The 20,019-nt window shown below is 38.3% G+C and overlaps 2 protein-coding genes across 19 annotated transcripts in view; one reads left to right on the top strand and one right to left on the bottom strand.

Moving 5' to 3' along the window:
* Nucleotides 1-20,019, top strand: part of CACNA1D (calcium voltage-gated channel subunit alpha1 D) — a 201,088-nt gene that overhangs the window by 147,281 nt on the left and 33,788 nt on the right. For 7 of the 18 annotated variants that reach the window (XM_063348325.1, XM_063348328.1, XM_063348323.1 and 4 more), the window contains 7 exons: nucleotides 2,703-2,786; nucleotides 3,115-3,198; nucleotides 15,035-15,073; nucleotides 15,492-15,620; nucleotides 16,255-16,320; nucleotides 17,767-17,858; nucleotides 18,757-18,916. In XM_063348325.1, coding sequence (XP_063204395.1) covers nucleotides 2,703-2,786; nucleotides 3,115-3,198; nucleotides 15,035-15,073; nucleotides 15,492-15,620; nucleotides 16,255-16,320; nucleotides 17,767-17,858; nucleotides 18,757-18,916 — 654 coding nt within the window. The remainder of the gene's footprint in view (nucleotides 1-2,702; nucleotides 2,787-3,114; nucleotides 3,199-15,034; nucleotides 15,074-15,491; nucleotides 15,621-16,254; nucleotides 16,321-17,766; nucleotides 17,859-18,756; nucleotides 18,917-20,019) is intronic. The other 11 variants (XM_063348330.1, XM_063348329.1, XM_063348340.1 and 8 more) reach the window with 5 other exon arrangements.
* CHDH (choline dehydrogenase) overlaps nucleotides 15,476-20,019 on the bottom strand; it is a 57,010-nt gene continuing 52,466 nt past the window's right edge. Inside the window, exon 10 of the transcript XR_010072824.1 lies at nucleotides 15,476-15,560. The gene's annotated coding sequence lies outside the window, so the exon portion shown is untranslated. The remainder of the gene's footprint in view (nucleotides 15,561-20,019) is intronic.

The following is a 20,019-nucleotide window of genomic DNA, read 5'->3' as shown; positions in this document are numbered from 1 at the left end:
GGAGTTGTGATTTTATCCTTCAGCATTTCTCAATGAACCAATTTTTGTAATGTAAGTTAAAAGAGCAGGCCTTTTTGCTTCACATTGTTCTTCACATTTGCTAAAACCTGTTACTTAGCATGGTTTAGTACAGTACAAAACAAAATACAGCTATGAAATCTGAAATAATACATCAACACATACTGTATGTACAGCTTCATGACAGCTAGCTGTTACTTAAACTTGTAATGATTTTCCATGTCGTTTTACATCAGATTTTTGTAAGAAAAAAGGAAAGATGGCTAGTAAGTGAATTGATCTTGGGTCATTGCAGTGGTGAAAACAACTTATTTGCATGATGTTTATTTGCTGTGACTTGTCCATTCCTCCCTTTTCCAAAACCATCTTTATTTTCTCTTAGTTTTTTTGTTTATTTGTATGCTTTTGCTTTACATATTACTTTGAACAATATTTGTCTATACTGATGGAAAAGGTTTCATAAAATAAATAAACGTGTAAAGTATTTTTGCTGTATTGAATCAAAATGTGAATTTGTTATTTCAGTGCCTTATATTGTAGCATGTCTGGTAAAGTCACTTTTTCTATAGTTGAAATGAAACTTTATTTGGAGGCTCTTTGTTCGGTTCCCATTGTTGTAGAGGAAGATGGATAGCGCATCTCTTGATTGTGCTGATTATCTGTTTGCTGTTTGCCAATAGTCTCTTATTTTATGTATGTATATAAATACCACTATTTTAAAATCAAGAAGATACTTCTTTTAAATAAGAGAGTTAAGGAATGTGAATGATCAGGAAGAATATTATGACCGTAGCTCCCCTTCTTTAGTTGGCAGCTGCTAATTTCTTCAGGATTATAAATTTCAGTATCATTGAGGTGGTTCATCATGGTATTTAGTAGAAACTTCAGGAATGGCCGCTTCTCGTGAAGCGGGATGAGTAAGGAAGGAGCAATAGGGAATTGTGCAGAAGCTCCCAGAAATGGATGCGTTTGTTCAGGAGGCCAAATCCATGAACACTGGCTTTTGCCCCAAAACTGGAATTGATGATTAATCCCAAAGAACCAAAGCACGTGGCACAAAGGGCTGTAGTGATAATCATACTCTGATCTCGTTTCCTCTTACAGCCCCTTCCTTAAATAAGGAAATGATTATAGTAATTTATGTTTTAAAAGGGAGTAGCATTAGAAACATAATGGGGCTTTCCTGCCTCTGCTCAGTGCTGGCTCTCCTGGAATATGCTGTAGAAACGTCGTCTTCTGTAGCAGCTCTCTCATAGTCTCCAAGAGCAAATTTCTACATCAAACTAGCTTTTATCCAAATAGTAATGCACCCGAGTGTAACCTTTGAACAGTTTAAAATATTGAGGAAAAAAAATTGTCCAATTCTAAAAAATTTTGTAGCTGATTTTGCTTTTCTGTGGTAACAACACATGTAACGGCTTAAACTACTCAGCTAAAACATTATCTTATAGTGAACAGTGTAATAATAACTGTAGCTAGACATAAGGTTAAATCAGCACATTTGTCATTTTAAACTTTTTGCTAAATTTATTTTTTAGAGCTTCAACGGTGGCTGACAAGTTATTATTTTTAAATTAATTACCAGGAAAGCAGAACGTACCTGTACAAAATGTATATTTCAGCCTTTGTCATGTATGGCACGTTCCTTAGTCATGGTTGGCTGATAAATTAATATATCTGAGAAAAAGGGCAAGTTCAGTAAATCTTGCAGTTCTGAATTTCTGTAATAACTAGGCAAGATCCACATATTGCAGGAAAGCTACATATCTTGTCTCCTTAGGCTTGCCTTCACCAGGATAATACATCTCGATTCGTTCCCAGTGACAGACTGATCCTGGAACCTACCTCAGGGTTTCTTCTGAAATACCTTTTTACTCAAACAGGCAGTTTTGATACCGATAGACAGCTGATGGTACGATAGCACTTTATAACCGTTTGCCGCAGTGTGCCAGTAACATACACATAGGGAACATATTAAAGCCATAAAATGTCAGAAGGGTAACTAAGCAATTTATGAAAATTAATTTTCAGGCATTGGCCTGGCTGCATTAAAAGCATTAAGAAATTGTGCCCCGAGTGCAAATGTAGTGTGAGTTCCTATGTTAAACCTAGTTTATGACTAGAAGATTGTCGGTTCTCTAATATTTATGCACAGTTCGGCATTAGAAATTGTGCATGATTAACCAGTGATGAGCTTTGACCCTTTGAATATTTTTACCAGTCACTTAGGTAGGACTGCCAGAAAGTCATTAGTGTTAAGGAGGTTTCGGTTGGCTTGGTCTTGTAGAAACGTTATTCAAGGGATTTTGTCGTGCTTGTTAGGGTATACATGTTAGAAGTTTTCAGCCTTGCTAGAGGTCCAACAGCAGTTTTGGATGATGGCTTGCTTGCCAACGTTGTGCTTATACGATGGTGTATCCTGCATGTGTACTGCGTGTGTGTGCGCGTGTGTGTCTGAGTGTGTGTCTGTACGTGTATATATATAAAGTATATATATACACACACATGCACATATATGTTGCTTTTCCTTCAGTAGGCAATATTGTTTGTTTTGTTTTGTTTTCTCATTAGACCACAGGTTTTGTTTAACTAATTTCTGTTTATGCAAAACTAAACAGAAGTATGCAAATATTTGACATTTCATGTGTAATCACAAACGTTTGCACCCTGCCTGCTCTGTTCAGGGCTATTTTAGTGATGCCTGGAATACGTTTGACTCCCTCATCGTTATTGGCAGCATAGTAGACGTCGTTCTCAGTGAAGCTGATGTGAGTATACCCCAGCTTACTTTCCCCAGTCCCTACTTCTCTTTCTCTGTCTCCCCACTATTTCCATCATCTGGACAAGTCACAGATTTTGATCTGATGTTTCTAAAGTTTGCGTACAGACCAGTCGTAGGTCAATTATGTTGATATGGGAAATAAATAGCCTTTTTTTCTACCAATTTTTTTGAGCTATGAAAGGGAAAGATTAGATTGTATAATGGTACATCAGAGAAGCCTAGAGTGTTTCTGTGTTATAACGCTGTCCTTTTCTTCTCTTTTTCTGTTTGTGTTTTTCTCTTGCTCTCTTTCTGCTGAATGCTTGTCCTAACAGCACTATTTCACTGATGCATGGAACACTTTTGATGCCTTAATTGTTGTTGGTAGCGTCGTTGATATTGCTATAACAGAAGTTAATGTAAGTAGCAACTGTTCATGCACTAAAAAGTAATTGCTGTCATCAGGAAATACAGAAAATGTAAACTTTATCCACCCAAATCCTTTTTTAGAAAACTATGTTTTATCCTGGAATCAAAGACTGAAACATTGATACAGATGTTTGTTCAAGCTGTTATTATAAATCTATACACCCGTATAGTTGCACATGAACGCAGCATAGTGAGAGAATGAGAATTGTATTTTTCTATATATGTACAGAAAATTTTTAAAACATTTTACATATAAAAAAGGAATTAAGTTACTATTTTACTTGAAGCCCAGTGATTTTTGTAGGTAGTTTGACCCAGATAATTCAAGATACTGTAAATTGTTTCAGTGGCTGAGTTTAACAAATAATGATTTATTTTTTTTTTTCTGTGGGAGGTCGGGTTTTTAGAGTGATGTTAGCATTCATATCTCATGAGGTAGCAGAAGAAGACGACAAAGAGAAAGTAAGGCTTTCCATGCTGAGGAAGATAGAATGTTTATTTTTTCCTATTCCTTTTGCTTTTCCTATCCTGCAGTAGGTATTTTGAAATCCGAATTACTCTTAAAGTACTTGGAAAAAATCAATCTTTTCACCAAAATTTTGACTGATGGCCGTTACACATACAGGTGTTTGGACAACAGAAAGATCCCCTTCTAAGGGAAAAATAGGAAAATACTGATTTTTGCCTGTTTTCTATCTGACTTGCTGGTTTTAACAAGGAAAGCTGTGTCACAAAAACGATAAATGAAAGATAACAAAACACATACCAGTTCTGTAGCAGATATGCAAGTGCTTCCCTGTGGTGGTTTGGCCGGATTGGCCAACCAGAATGACAGATGGGCCCCCCCTCCAGAGAGAGGAGAGGAAGAGATCAGGAGATTTACAAGTTTAGAAAAAGAAACAAACTACTTCAATGAAAATAATAATAAATAAGAGAATAGTAAATAATAATAATAAAAATAAAAGGTATACAATATATACAAAACTGTATCCAGCTCCCAGGATGACGATCGCGTCACCAGCAGACACAGGGAAAGTCCCAGACTGGAGTCAGCGACGGACAGGAGCTGAATTCCAGATCTGGAGTCAGGAGTGCTCGGATCGGGATCAAAGGCACACGAACAGACAGGGTCCTCCTCAGACGTCGGCCATTGAAGAAAGAGACTTGACTTTTCGACCCCTCAGCTTTTATACTGAGCGTGATGCAGATGGGATGGAATACCCCCTTGGTCAGTTTGGGATCACCTGTCCCCTCTGCTCCTCCCTGCAGGTGGGACCCCTCTACGCTTCTCTGCTTCCAACCATCTAACGGGGCAAATAGCGGTTAGCTGACCTTGGTTGTTACAGCAATAAGTATAAGCAAGAGCCTCTGTGCGCACCATTCCTTGGTGTAATCAGGTCTTATCACTCTGAGAGTGACCAGTGTCTGAACAATATGCTGTTAATTTCAGACTTTAGTCAGTTAGAAGAGGCCCAGCTAAAAAGTAAAATTACAAATCAGAAAATTGGTTCTGTTTTACCTCAAACCAGGACATTCCCATACTTATATGTTTCTTTGTTTAACTAGTCAAAATAAAATCTCAGAGGAAAGTGCCCCTTCCCTCTAATGCTTTTCGAGATATCAAAAATGGAGACTGAGGAAGGTGAGGCTTGGATCCAACCCAGCCACTGAAAATGCTTGGGGAGCACAGACTCAAGCAGCTGAACATGAGCCAGCAGTGTGCCCAGGTGGCCAAGAAAGCCCATGCCATCCTGGCTTGTATTAGAACTAGTGTGACCAGCAGAAGGAGGGAGGGGATTGTCCCCCTGTACTCAGCACTGGTGAGGCCACCCCTTGAGCACTGTGTCCAGTTCTGGGCACCTCAATACGAGAGAGATCTCGAGGTGCTGGAGCGAGTGCGGAGGAGGGCAGCGAAGCTGGTGAAGGGCCTGGAGAATAAATCTGATGAGGAGCGACTGAAGGAGCTGGGACTGTTTAGTTTGAGGAAGAGGAGGCTGCGGGGAGACCTCATCACTCTCTACAACTACTTGAAAGGACGCTGTAGAGAGGTTGGTGCTGGTCTCTTCTCACAGGTCATTAGCGATAGAAAAGAGGGAATGGGTTCGAGCTGCAGCAGGGTAGGTTTAGGCTGGACATTAGGAAAAAATTCTTCCCAGAAAGAGTGGTCAGACACTGGAAGAGGCTGCCCAGGGAGGTGGTGGAGTCACCATCCCTGGATGTGTTTGAGACTCCTTTAGATGTGGTGTTGGGGAATATGGTGTAGGGGGCAACTTTGTAGAGTGGGGTTGATGGTTGGACTCGATGATCCCAAGGGTCTTTTCCAACCTGAATGATTCTGTGATTCTGTGACTCAGTAGGTGGGTTTAGTGTTCCACCTGCTGAAGATCTTGGCTGTGTGTGATTCTGAGAACTAAGTTATCCAGAAATACCCATGATGCAGGAGATCACCATCATTCACATATTTTCCCTGTAGCACAGAACAGATTAATGAGAGGAAGCTGTAGATATAAAGAGTTCCTTGGTGTTCTTTGAAGATATTTAGCTTGCATGTTTTTCTACAGCAGTCACAGTTTATGAGCTGGTGGATAACATTACTTTTTTTCTTAAATTTGTTTTAGTAAGCTACTTGCTAGACATCATTTTTGCCCCAGCGCATTTCATTACTTACCCAAATGGTTTCTTTTCAGTAGGGATATTTAATATGCATCATCCTAAATTTGAATAAACACTCTGCAGTGGTGAGTATTTAAGTTGCAATATCTCTATCATCTTTTGGGGAAGAAAATCCATCCTGTGGCTATCGTTGCCATTTGATTGAAACAGTTTTTTAGAGAAAACACATTTTAAAATTTATTTTCCAAAGTCATTCATGTCAGGAACCCAATTCTTAGGATCACACTCCTCCAGTGAATAGCAGAAGTGATACCCTTTACTCCATTTAGACAGTACCTTGGTTTTGTAACTGTGAATACCAGGATAATAAAGGTGCCCAGGAACATGGAATAGAAACTGTATTTGAAAAAACTGTGATCTGTTCTGGGCATTCCAGGATGAGGGGAAAAAAAAAAAGAAGAAAGAATTCCCAAGTAAGATCTGTCTTAGAAGACAGTTTTTGGCTTTCAGTGCATTGTTCATATCAGCAAACCACCTACTAGGAGCTTGGATTTTTCATGCTTATCTTGATTGAGGCCCTGGTTTGATGAGGATTTCTTCTGGCATCTCCGTGAAGCTTAAGCAGCCTTCGCCCACGGCCCCCCTTACCCCCGTAGCAATGCGAGCTGTGCTTCCACAAGAGTTTGGGGACTTCACAGTTGGCTGGATGAGGTGCTGAGCTCAAAGTATTGGCAAAAGTGTGGGCTGCGGTATGGCAGAGGAGAGCGGACAAGGCTGCTGCCAAAGGAAATGCTTCTTACGCTGTGCCCATACAGGTCACCCTTGGGAGCATGGCACAGCATTGGCACAGGCAGCATCAATTAGTGGCAGTAGCTGCTGTTGAGAAACAGTGATGTACGTAGTTTTTAATCTGCTTTGGTTCTAGTCTAGTTGGAAAGCATAGTAATATCTTTTATAAAGGCATTTCAACCAAATATAGAAAAGAAATGTATTCTTTCATAATTTTTTTAAGATGGCAGAATACAGAGCATACACAGTCTATTAGCCCTCATCAAAGACTTCAGATTTCTTTACAAAGCTGCAAATTCTATACTGCCATCTCAAAGAGTAAAGACAATCAAAATAATTTTAAGGCTGATTCACTTGAAAATTCCTTCCTGATGTTACGTTAAACTATGAGAATCTCCTGACTGACTGCATTACTGGACAGAACAATGGAGGAGTGATGTGATGACGCGTGAGCAGAAGGAGCTTAGTCTGACCCTTAGGTCTCAGGTTGATTTTGCTCAGTTCTCAGCGAGCGATGGATCGTTCTGTCTGAGCTGAAGGAACCCAAGCTGACTCAGAGGGTCATCAGCACAGGACTGCATTGTCCCGTTGAGACGTTTCTCAAAGTATAACTACAGTTCATGGAGCAGACTTTTATAAGCTGCCTCTATTTTGGTTTTGGAATTTGTTTGTTTGTTTTTGTTCGGGTTTTTTTCCAGAAAAGTTTGGATTTAGACTTTCAGCTCAAGTATTTACAATTTACACGCTATTTCCATTCACAGTAGTACTGGTGTGGATGAGCGTAAAACTGAGGAGCATAAAAAGATGAATTATTTAGAATAGCTTTCCTTAATAACTGCAAAATGTACTTGTTTGTGAAGAGATTGAAAAAATAGCTCAAATATACTTCTGTGACCACAGACCCTGTATTTAACCCCGTGTTTCACACTGTATGGACAGGGTTAATTTGACAGCATTACTTGTAACTGGTCACTGCTGAGCTTTCAGCTGTGAAGAACACTGGCATTTCAGTAATTCACACAGTTGTCTTGAAAATATTCTGGAGATACTTTTCTCCAGGAAAAGTACCCACCACAGTAAACAACTAGCACTGTCATTTCTTAGTTCTTCATGCTATACTCACGAGAGAAAAAAGGCTCATCTTTGGTGTCTTCTAGTACCGCACAGTGCACTGTTTGTGTACTAAGTATTGTCTGTTTGTGGTCTTTTCCACTTTGTTGTGCTTTGTTTGTGAACGTCATTAATGTATTCCAGTTTCAATATATTTCTGGGCTTGATTTCCCATTTGCAACACGAAACAGTGAATACTGCAGAGTGTCTAGGGAAATTTCTTGGATTCTTCTTACTTGTTATTGTTTTGATTCTGCTGAATTATTTGTACTTCATTAGTTTTGTGTTAATTTATGTGATCCAAATTCAGTATTTTAAAATATTTTTCATAATGTTTTTTTGGCATTCTGAATGGTGCCATTCCACCTGTCCCTTTTAATCTAACACTGATAGTGATCCTGGGAAGTCAAGAGCTCTGCTGAGGTGCTAACAAGACTTTGTTTTCAATGGGATTTCAACCACGATTGAAATGGCGCCTGTGAAAATTCCCACTATAGAAACTTCTGAAACTGAGAAAGCTCAGCCTTGTTTGAGGGGTGATCTGGCACCGTGTAAATCGCTGGCACTAATGTAAGATCAGATCTTGGTGCAGCTGAAACTGCATGAGTACAGCCATCTTAATTGATCAATGTAAAAGGTGACTTGAAAGAATATGAATACCTAAAATAATGTACTCAACACGAACTAAACATTCTTATAGTTTTGCATATATAATTTCCTCATGCTGTGGAAACATCATTGGCGTCATTCTGATGGTCTAGCTGTGTGCACTCAGACTAATTCCAAAGGCCAGCAAGTGTATAGAGTATAACATGCTTGTGTCCGACCCACTTTTTCCAAGAGAGTGGACATTCTAGTTACATATCACCTTGATTTTGGTATTAAATTCTGGAAATTAAATGTCTTCACTTTATTTTGTTGTTCCTTTTCTCATTTTTTTAATGTTTTATAATAATGTATATGGTGCCCTGAGGTTGATTCTTCTGATCCAGTAACCTCTTTTTCACATATAATACAGGAGATTACTGTGTTTTGAAAATTTCTGGTGCCTGTGGAAATCAATGTTTAATGAGTTCAGCAATTTACAGGACTGCTCAGCATCCTCAAGGACTGGATCAGTGACCAACTGCAGAAATGAACCACCTCAGAGCAACATATATTTTGGCAATACACTATTTTCTATGATTGTTTTTTTTATTTTCTCTGTGATTTAATATCCCTTCCTTTAATCAGTTCTTTTATGAACCTAATTGGTTTTTATGTTCATTTTATTTTTAGAAATTTTTAGAGGCAAGTATATATAAGTAAATATACATGGTATAGCAACAAAAAAAAATAAAAACACTACTAAAACCTATATAATTACTATTGGGTTTTCTGACCTTTTGTTTTAAAATCTTCACATGACACACAAGATCTTGTGTGGTCATGAAAATGGTTCCTTTTCAGTTGAAAAAGCCAAAGTGATGATTGTGAGACACCAGATGTGGTCAGTCCCTTCTGGGAGGTGGACATATATAACTTAAGACAATGAGAGAGAAATAAATTGCAAATAAATTTGGAATAAATGGGTACGTTCTTACACAGCAATAACAGACAAGTTTCAATCTGGCCTGATAGAAATTTTGTCAGCTAAGAAACCATTTGTATGACCAGCACTGGATGACTTAGAGGCATGATCACGTTGTTACAGTAGTATTTACAAACGTATTAATTCACATTTTTTATTTAAGTTTCTTTTATCATTCATGTTCTGCCAAAATGTCAAGAAAGTTATGGAGAGTTCATGTTGTTCTTTTGTGCAAATGCTTAGTGCAGTCCCTATGGGACTAATTTTATGCTTGAAGTTAAGGAAAATTCGAGTTCTTTGCGGCAATAGGCCTTAAAGGAAGAGCATTGGTATCTTCCTCCTGAGCCCTCAGCAAAACCTACATGTCTTGAATCACCACTGGAAGCACGTGAGGCTTGTTCAATGCTTACGCTACCGTAACAACTAACAGTGGTTAGTAGCAATGGCATACATCAAAAAAGTCTTCCACAAACCCAGAGCTGGATATGCTGCCATTTGGCAAGAAGGAGCACCGTTATTGCCATTTCGGCACTATGCAGCGCATAATGTTGACTTGGGAATGATGGGATGCTCTTACCGTTTGCCGGGCTGGTAGTGGAGTGTGTGCTTGGAGGGCTGGTGCTTATTTTTAGGTAGTTGCGCGCTCACCTGGTAACTGGTGGGACAGCTGATCTTGCTTGTGTGGAGGAGTAGGTATAAAAACCTCCTCTCTACCTCTTGTAAGAGATTTTGGATTCCAATTTTGAACAAAAGCATTGCAATTCAGTTGGAATCCTACTTTATGCATCAGTATCATATGTTAGAACGTACGTTTTGTTGCTAGTAATTGCTAGTTTTGAATACCGTTAATACATTTTGTAAACTTTTGCAAATGTATCTCTTCAGGTGTAAGATAGGTCAGAAAAATACAATCTCATACGGCTTTGCTTTCGTTAGTATGAAGTCTTATTGCAATATGAAATCTACACTGTGTTGCAGTATTTAATTGGGAAATAGAAGTACATTTCTGAGCTGCTTTCATGAAGGTGTTAATGCTAATAATTTATTTACTGCAAAACTAAGTTATCATAATAAAACCCTCATAATAATAGAACCCTTATAATAATAAACCCCTATGCCATCAGCATGTTAATTATGAACTTAGAGTTTTAAGTGCGTCTTTTACAAGGGAAAGGATACTTTTTTAATCTGCTCTGGGGTCCTTCACATTGATTCAAAATTTTTACTAAATTACGTATACAGGCATTTGGTTCGTGTTGAACAGGGAATATAGAGAGCACTGATAAGACTATGAAGAAAATTACTTACTAGCACATTCGAATTCCAGTGATTATTCTCTGAAAAAAAAATCATATATTGTATATACATAAGTGCATACAGACACACATACGCTACACATTTCTAAAGATATTTTGGCAACCTGAATGCTTTCCTATATATGTTATTGTCATCATATTTGTATTTGTCATTCAGGTGTTTCCTTCTGTGTTTGTAATCGTGATCACATCATCATTACGTGTCCGTTTGTTATGGCACACTCTCGTACCCTTTGGCACAATCTGGACAAGAGAAGCATTTGACCAACACCATACACTAATATCCACTGTTTTTCACCATGTTTATTTTTTCTTAAACACAGAGCTACAGTTTGCTTCCAATGCACAATGCAATCTGTTTCACACTGTTCACAGTTTTGACGTTAAAGGTTTTTTCAGTTAGGATGTTTATTTTGAACTTTTGTTGCAATATGAAGAGCGTAATAAGGACTTACTGTTTAGGAAATGTGCTTAATTGTTCATAAGCAGCAATAAATACTTGACCAAAATTGGCAGCAGGTTGCAAACATTTTAATCAGTGAGTCAGAAACTTAGGTTGATCGTTGGTTAATCTTTTTTGAGGGTTGGGATTGTTTGGGGAAGAAAGCTGCTGTGTTGAACTTTGATTAAGAAAAAAGCAAAATCACGTTACTGCCTATTGGAAGTATTTAAGAATTGGCTTAAAATTACATAGTTATGAAGTGCTCTGCTGAACTAGACCTTCAGCGTAGCTGGCATGTGGCTGACAGAAAAGGTAGAATAATTCAGCCAGTCTCTGTCCTCATTTACCTCATTGCAGTGCATCTGGTGGCCAGGCACTGAAAGTAGAAGCTGTTTGTTTATTCTGCCTGTTCCCGTTACCAGACTTCTAGCAGTGATCCCAGAAGCACATCTGTCATTGTGGGAATCACATAGTCCCACGGGGACAAAAAAAGCATGATAATGACCAGGCGGTCCCGAAATGTTTGGGACACAAGTAGTGTTGGAATGATTGGTGGAAGGAGGAGGTTGTAGGTAGATTGCCTGACCGCAGGACGCATTTTTATTTGCACTCTTGTCAGCAACCGTCATCCAAAGAGACAATCTCTGCTCAACCTGCCCCTCAGTCTGATCTAGTACTGGCCCTACATATACATCAGGTGCCACCTCCTTACGCGTGGACATGTCAAGTAGTATTACTGAAGTTGCAAATAAGGTGATGTATTTGGGTAGTGTATGTTTTTTCCCTTAGCTGTAGGAAGCAGACGTTCTCTGTTACTGTCTGCTCTTGTTACTGAAGTTTGTGTTATCTTAATCTTCGTTTCCCAGATCTTAGTGTTACTTCATGCTGGATGGACACGTGTAAACCTTATGTAACTTTGTCTCTTAGATAAGCATTTCCTTTATAAATAAGCATGAATAATATTTTCTCTGTGGTATATCACTACATTAGCTTAATTATAATTAGTATTACTAGTATAAGCCAAGCTGCTGTATTATCACAGGGAAATGCCAGAGAGGGTAAAAAAATTAGATACCCTCACTTTAAAATGTCAGTGCCCAAAACACTTGGCCAGTGATGGGCAGATGTTGAATATTTTCAGCTCCAGTAGAAAAAAAAATCCTCTGGTATCAGGAGTTCATTTTTATTGTTTGTTTCTAGCATCTCTCTCCACCTTGGTATTTTTGTGCAATTTACTTTTTGTGAACAGGGTGTTTTCCTTTTTTATTCCTGGCCTGCGCTTTCCAGTGCCCATAATATATAATCTCTTGCATATGACATCCTCATGCTTCCCAGCAGCAGCAGCAGATCAGCCATCAGAAACTGGCAATTAGGGCGGCTTAGCCCAAAGAAGCTGAGAATGATTTATAAGAGGAGCGTGCGTTACACAGTCCTGAGCACACACAAATGTACATACACAAATCGGACAAAAAAAAAAAAAGTGAGGGATTTTGCACTCATAATTCCCCTTCACATAATTTTGGTAATCTGATCTCTGGCTGCATTTTCAAAAGTGAGAATTAAGAATCATTAAGATAGTTATACGTAGAAAAAGGGGTTTTTTTACTGACTTTTCTTTCTGCGAGGGTTTTTTTCATAACCAAATCATAGTGTATACTCATTATTTTTTCTTTTGGAAAGCAATTAAATAAAAATCTGTAGGAATAAAATACCCTTTTTCTGTTCTTATCTATCCCATTACATACTGCTATCCTAATACTGTTCCTAGCTTATTTGGGGCCAAATCCTTCTCCTATAAAAGCTGTCAGGCAAAACGCCCAAATGCAAAATCCTGAATTTTACTTAATTTTTTTTAGGGCCAATTTATGATGATACTGTAATTTAATCAGTTCTGTATCTGTCATACTTCATTTAATGTTTGATGATACAAAATACTGAATGCTAATTAAGTAATTTACTGATTAAGACAGTATCAAGCTCAGCACGAGTCAGTCACCAAAGATTAAGGAAATATTAGGCAGTATAATGAAACCCTTTTTCTTTAAAAGTTTCAGATTAAAAGAACTTTTCTGTTCTGAAAAGTGAATAGCAACATGGGTCTGTGTACGCTAGTACAGGTTTGTCATTGATGTAGACAGAGAGCTTTGCAAGACTGTTGCCATGTTTTGTGATATTTTGGCATTTACGATGTTTGTGATTATTAATTTCTTCTTAATCTCTATTTTGATGATTTTATTTCAAAGTGTTGAAATATGCAGGGAATTTCTAATGCAGCAGCTGTCTTTCATTGGCAACATATTTTTTGTATATTTTATGTAAGTGCTTACAAAGCTTAGACGTTACAGCTGATCTTACAAACGCTCTGCTTACTGAAGTCTAATGAGGAGATCTGGGTTTTGACTAATATTAATGCATCAATTTAGTAATAATCCCTTAAACAGTTTTAAAACTCTCTGTTTCAGAAGATACTGATACGCTGTCAGGGCAGTAACGTATGCATATGTAGATTGCGCAGAGCTGAGCAAACAATTATTTTTACCTTATTTTCCCATTGTGATACCTTTATATTATATATGTTTTGCAAAAAAGTAATAGACAAAACAATTAGTATTTTAATAAATATCGCTAATGATCTGAATTTAACGAAGTGCCACCTGTTCTTGGTTTTTTTACCAGATTATGTTTGTATAATATACTGCCAGTATTTTCAGCAGAATCAGCTACTCACTTTTCCCTTCCTTTCCCCCAAGTTTTACCTGAGATAACAGCAATACTTGAGCTTTTACTCAGTGAAGCCTGGCATTGCGAGTGTCTCTGCTGCATCCACAATGTGTTGGAAGTGGCACTGAGGAGGCATCGTGGTTATCGCCGCTGTATGTGACAGTAATTGTTGAAAGGTGCCCCTTGGATCTAACATCCAGAATCCCGTTTGTTCTGGTGCTGTCAATATTTTTAAAGAGGCTTCTGTTCGATTTCGGAAGAAGCTGCTGTGAATCCATGAGTGCACAAGCAGGCGTAGCCAGTTGGTCCTTTAAGCTTTGCTGGCTGCTTTGCCAAATGTCTGACCGTTTAGGATATTGTGACAGTTTCTCCAAAGACGGACATACCGGGGTGTTATAAAGAGAGAACGAGTTTCTTCTTCACAGGACATAGAGTTTGGCTCTGTGAACAAGACGTTGGTGTGTGCCTCCTTTCCTCCCTGTAGCTCCTGAGGGTTGTACAGATCTGTTCCAAAAGGGTCAGTCAGATCCTGAAGCCTTTTCTCCATGCCTGATCCTGTTACATCAGCTCAGGTATACAAGTACTTTGAGGATGGTGAGAGTACAAGTATTGCCTTCTCACTTGCACCTCTGTGGGAGGATCAGCCTTCGCATCGTTGTGCTAAAAATTTTTGTCTATCGCTTTGGCAGAGTGAAAAATCTGTCCTTGCTAAGCACTGCAGAAGCCGATGTCCATTGCTGAGTTAACTCAAGGGAATTATTTTGCTTTAAGGGAGCTCCTGATGTGATATAAAACACAATTACTTGAATATGGTTAGATTCCAGTGATGGAGTAATGAATCTTCAAGAAGAGCACAGCAGAAAAGGGGGCTTGAAAGGCTAGGTTGACCCCAGAGCTTTGTTCTTGAGTTTTACTTGGGCTTACTGATAGAATTTGATACGGCCTGCAGAAGTCAATGGCTAATTTTGTTTGGCTTACGTAGGAGCAGATATTTTGTTTTGTATTTACTTTCCATTGAGCCTTTTTATACAAGCAGATTTTAGTATGAGTCAGACAACTGTGTTTTAGCGTGAGTCAGCCAACATGAAATGCTAAAAGGAAGGTTTTAATAAAGATATTAATGTTCTGTTCAGGAAGTATATTGAGCTTAAAGATGTTAATTTACATTTAGAAATGAAAAATGTCCTTCCTTCTGTTTATGGTTAAGCTGATTTTTTTTGATGTTTTATTTGATTTTAATATTTAATGTTCTTAATTTCTTAAAGCCAAAGCCAACTGAAACAGTCACAACTGATGAGTCTGGGGTAAGATTAGTAAACCGACCCCAGTGGTTTTACCTCTACTTGAGTTTATTTTTTACCATGTCTATTTTCCACCAATTTTTTTCTGTATTTTTCATAACTGTCTTACTACAAAGGTGTTATGCAGTGGTTTGCATTCATTGTCAATGTACTATTGAAGTCTACTACAAATAAACCCAATATGATCCTTATTAACAAACCAGACAACTTGGAAATGCATGCGATGTGTGAAGCATTTCTACAGGTCCTGTGTTTTTAGCATGTAATTTTTTCCTTTCATATCATGCTTATCAAGGTGAAAAGGCCCTCAAGACACATTTTCAAATCTTACCTCTTCCACCTTTGCATTTGATGTTGTTTTTCTGGAAGTGTTGCATGTTTGAGTTTGTATTTGGTTTGACTTCTCCATGATGCTCTTCAGAACTCTGAAGACAGCGCTAGAATCTCCATCACTTTTTTCCGCCTCTTCCGGGTGATGAGGTTGGTGAAGCTGCTTAGCAGAGGAGAAGGAATCAGAACTTTACTGTGGACATTTATTAAGTCATTTCAGGTTAGCAAAATTTATTTAAATTTGCTTTAGAATTACAACACCAATTTACATAATTATACACCAAATTTTATGGAGCAGTACCCTGTAGAGTGCAAAAAACATTTCTTTTGAAATTTGTGCTATCAGTAATGACATATTTAAATATATTTGCATACTAATTGCAAAACAAGCTTCATCAGTTACTTCAGTGAGTCCAAGGGTCATTATCAGATGACTACAAGAGAGGAATTTAATGTAATTTTTTATATAAAACTGATTTCATAAGTGTAGCAAATAGGTATTTGAATGCTTGCTGCCGAAAACTCTGATGAATGTGAAGTTAATGGAACTCTATAACAGTATAGAAAGGAAGTATGTTTGTGTTGTCAGAATTGGTAATGAAAATAAAATTAAAAACTGCTAACGATGATTCTTGCCCCTGGATTGCTGGCAGAAATAATTTAAAATATAATGAAGCTTGTGTTCATTGTATGTGGCAGATTATTAAGAGTGACAGGTAATAACATTTCAAGCACTTGCATAGGAAGAAAAGCCTTGGAAAAGCCTGTGTTTTACAGAGAAATTATTTTTGTAAATAGAAGTTGAAATTATGGTGTGAAATGATTAAGAGACAATGCACCTGTCCCGTTTCTAGGCTCTGCCTTATGTTGCCCTCCTGATAGCCATGCTGTTCTTCATCTATGCTGTCATTGGAATGCAGGTAATTATAGAATTATTTTTTTTTAGCATTAAACAAACGTTCAGTTTTGGCTACTCTGCGATTTATTTACTAAGGTGCTTATTGAAACAGTCCTTTGATAGTGTTGCTATATATTGGGCAGAGCTTTCAGAGTAAGATAAAAATCTTTTTTAGCTATGGTTTTGGTAGTCGGAAAATCCAAAAAGATGCAAGAGAAGAGCTTGGTGTGAGCTTATAGTGTCTTGATTTGCTGACGGGAGCCACTCTCCTTACATATACTGTGAAGTTTATTCCTATGCATGAATGTATGAAAGAATGCCTGCCTTTTTTTTCCACTATAGATTTGTTTTGGGAATCAGGCATTGAAACTCCAGCTTTTTTTTTTTTTAAGTCTTTCCCATATGAAAAGAATAGAACTAGGAAAAGAATCTAGCTAAAGATTTAGGCAAAAAGATTTGAGGGGACTGCACAGGCTGCAGGAAAGCAGCAGATAAAGGCACTGAGCATGGAGCTGTTGAGTTGCACCGTAGTCGCTGTGCCACACGTGAGACCTCGTGCTTGCTTAAGGAGGTGCCTGAGGAGCGTGGCTGGGTGCCCATCAACACTTTGGCAGAAGTTCTTGAATTTGGGCTGCAGTTCTCTTTTTTTTCTTTTTTCTTTTTTTTTTCCCCCCTGTCATAAGGTCTTAGGATAGCTCTGCATTCCATAAAACTTTACAGATGTTTTCTTTTGTTCTCAAAGTTGTAACGTCCTTCAAATCAACAGAAAGGGAGGTCCTAATTAAATGGGATGAATAGAAGAAATATGCTGTGGAGAGGGGTTTTGTTTACGGATTCTTTCTCTTCATCCAAAAGCAACTTAGGTCCTTACAGTCCAGCTGCACGTGTAGAGGCCATAATCATGTTAATACCTCTGAGTTAAATAACAGCCTTCACTGTATTGTAAGAGGATATAAATGTATTATATTGGGGAAAAAAATGGTCTTGTGGCCAAGGAATTGCATTTCAGTTTTGAGGAACAGAACTCGTTTCCATCTCTGGCTGAGACACAATGCTCAGAGTCTCTGCTTTAGTTTCTGTCTTTGCATCTCTCTTTCTCTAGATTTGAGGTTTTCAGGACAGCAATTATTTCTTACTGCAAGCATATACAATATTTAGTGCAGTAGGGCTTTAATGTCCATAAAGGACTCTGGGTGCTAGTTTAAAACAAATAATATTTTCTCGCCTGAAATAAAGGAATATGTATTAGTCCTGTAATGGTTTACTGATGCTAAATTAAGTGATTAAGAATTACCTTATACATATGATATATTCATTGCATTTACATCATTATTGGGAAAAACTAAAGAGTAAAGAAAGTGTATTTGTGAAAGTGTTTTTCATACCTACTGAAGCAAATTTAGACTGCAAGGCAGCTTCTGACAGTACAGGTCACTAGGATGAAAGTCAAAATCCGGTTTTATTGTAGGTATTTGGAAAAGTGGCCATGAGGGACAACAATCAAATAAACAGAAACAACAATTTTCAGACTTTCCCCCAAGCTGTGCTGCTTCTGTTCAGGTGAGTAAACCTTAACTCTTACTTCATGGATCCCATTTCATCGATCTATGGAAAACATCCGTAGCTCTTGCAAACACATTTTGAACAAATCCACAGTACAAGCGAGAAGCAATTTAGCGTAACGCGCACATGCTCCCTGTGGCTGTGTGCTGAGCGTCCATGGGCACAGCAGGGTTCTAACCAGGTGATACACACCTAAACTCATTACAGCTGTGGTGAAACATCTTGTTTGTGGAGTAATTGTCTTCAGGTAGAGTCCAAACCTAGTCTGCCCTGGTATCACGGCGGGGGTGTTGTGAAAGGCGAATAGGACTGTGCGCTTACTGTACTCTGTAGAAGCACAGCCAGCATGAAAAGTTGGAAAAAATGAAAGACTGTTGCAAAGATAAAGAAATAAACTGTTCTTTACACTTGCTGAAGAAGTGACAAGAAGTAGAGGATGTAACTTGCAGAAGGGCGATATCAGATAAGCGGTAGGCAAAACTTTCTGATGGCAAAGGTAACTAAATCTTGATATAGGGGAAATAAGGATAACAAACAGATACTTTGAGCTTTTATGAAAGGTTTTCATACACAACACCGCGTTCGTTCACAGCAGCTCCACTGCAATAAGTACTTAACTAGTAAATCACAGTTTGGGGTTCAAGTTCTTACATGCAAGCCTTTGTGGTGCATTAGTCTACCTTATAAAATGTGTCTGTAAATTCAGATCTAAGCCTGTAATTTCTGAAACGTGCTCTGTATTTTTTTAATTAGCTCCTGCTCTGAAAAATTCACGATCTGTCCTCACATTTGTGCTTGTACAGCTCCAAGCATTTTGTCAGAACTTAAAAAATGAATATGTCTTTAATCCATTTTGATCAAATAATGCGTAATATATCTTTGTGACCTCGTAAAGGTGTGCAACTGGAGAAGCCTGGCAGGAGATCATGCTGGCGTGTCTGCCTGGAAAACGCTGTGATCCAGAATCTGATTATAATCCAGGGGAAGAATACACATGTGGAAGCAATTTTGCCATCATTTATTTTATCAGTTTTTACATGCTTTGTGCGTTTTTGGTGAGTCTAGCTCGTGCTTATAAACAGAGATGAGCTTTGGCATTTTGACTTTCTGCTCAACTAAAACAGTAGCAGATTCAGAGAACAATTGAAAATCTCATCTCTAAAATACTTTTGCAAGGTTATATTTTTCCATACACAGTCCTAAATCCTGTATCTTATACTGATTTTTACAATGTGAGTGGTGAAACACTGGCCCAGGTTGCCCAGAGAGGCGGTAGATGCCCCGTCCCTGGAAACGTTCATGGTCAGGTTGGATGGGGCTCTGAGCGACCTGAGCTGGTTGAAGATGTCCCTGCTCAGTGCAGGGGGGCTGGGACCTTTAAAGGTCCCTTCCAACCCAAACCATTCTGTGATTCCAAATTCGCATGTGCAGATGTTCTTCTGACTGCACGTGTGCTGGAGTGATTGGTTGCATGTTTGAAAGCCAAGTTAACAGTCTTTTCATCATCTATTGTTTTAGGCATTTCTCAATAGTATTATTAATTATTCATTAATAATAAAGCTGCAGTTCCTTTGGCTTACTAGTGATGCTATTTGTATTATTTAAACTTAGCAGAATTTGGATTCATGTCTCTGCAAGTGTGCTCAAACTGTAGCACAAGAGATGTGAACAATAACCTAATCCATTGCTCTAAAATAATCTTTGGAACACGTTTTTCCTCGCTGCGGGTGTCTGGTCTAAGCTGGTTGGTGTGCTGTATTCACAGTACTCCTCTCCTTGCAAAAGGAGTGGCGGAACAGAATTCTGTGAACAAATGCAAACATACGTATTCTGCTGTTCTGTATCATCTTCTGTGTTACCAGAACATATGCAAAGTCTTACTGTCATGACATTGAATCCTGTTAATTAAAAAGCTGTTTCCTGAGATCTGCACTTTTTCAAACACACATATTGGATCCATTCTTTAATTTGATGTAGTGGGATCTGGCAAATCAAGGAGGAGAAACAAAACCACGTTACAGCCTATGTCAATGACTGAGTAAGACAGAATCACGCTTGTGTCATATCGTTACTTGATAGAGTTCAGTGACTCAGTTAAATGCTCAGCAAGTATTTTCTGTGATATTTGATCATATTTGAAAAAAAAAATCATTGTTTA

Source organism: Chroicocephalus ridibundus, chromosome 10 (genome assembly GCF_963924245.1).
Source record: "Chroicocephalus ridibundus chromosome 10, bChrRid1.1, whole genome shotgun sequence".
Lineage (NCBI taxonomy): Eukaryota > Metazoa > Chordata > Aves > Charadriiformes > Laridae > Chroicocephalus > Chroicocephalus ridibundus.
Note: the sequence above shows the minus strand (reverse complement) of the source record. Positions and strands in the feature narration are given on the sequence as shown.